This window comes from Penaeus monodon, chromosome 32, assembly GCF_015228065.2.
Source record: "Penaeus monodon isolate SGIC_2016 chromosome 32, NSTDA_Pmon_1, whole genome shotgun sequence".
In the NCBI taxonomy this organism is placed as follows: domain Eukaryota; kingdom Metazoa; phylum Arthropoda; class Malacostraca; order Decapoda; family Penaeidae; genus Penaeus; species Penaeus monodon.
The window spans coordinates 18227040-18227640 of NC_051417.1; the positions used below are offsets into that span (position 1 = coordinate 18227040).

General features: G+C 31.4%; 1 protein-coding gene across 3 annotated transcripts in view; it reads left to right on the top strand.

Moving 5' to 3' along the window:
* The window catches only part of LOC119593701, a 41071-nt gene that overhangs the window by 34791 nt on the left and 5679 nt on the right, over window positions 1–601 (top strand). For all 3 annotated transcript variants that reach the window (XM_037942664.1, XM_037942663.1, XM_037942662.1), the window contains exon 2: window positions 200–251. In XM_037942664.1, the coding sequence (XP_037798592.1) occupies window positions 207–251 (45 nt within the window). In that variant the 5' untranslated portion in view covers window positions 200–206. The remainder of the gene's footprint in view (window positions 1–199; window positions 252–601) is intronic.

Sequence of the window (601 nt, forward strand, 5' to 3'; positions counted from 1 at the left end):
CATTCATTTGGAATTAATGATACGTGTACAGGCCTTTTCATATGTCCAATGTGTTTCAAACTGTAAATTATGTGAATTCCAACTACTGGATATTTAGGTTTATATCATTAACCTCCTTTACATATTCAACTTCTGGTTGAAGTTTGTGTTAATTGCGTTAATCATTCATAATTGTATACAATTATTTTCTTTTTTTCAGGTTTATTATGGGAGGCAAATTCTGGCAACACTGCGTACTGACGCTCGCCATTGTGAGTTATCATCAATATGTTATTATTTTTTCAACCTTTTATTTACTTCATCTATTTAGAATAAAAATCATGTCGTCACAAAAAAAAAAAAATCTTATCAATTTAAGTGTTCATGTTATATATTTTTTTCTTATTCTGTTTTTTCCCTATCTTCCTGCTAATTATTTTGTTTATACGGTTTAAGAAGGTGTAGATTCCAAATTTACCTTTCATTTAGGTTGATGTCATCGTTTACATAATGCTGTATTCATGTTTGTTTTGGGTGTCGTTGTGACGCCAAAGTGACCCGTCTTCTTGCCCCCTTATCTTGTTCATCCCATCAAAAAGAGAGAGAGAGAGAAAAGGAAATG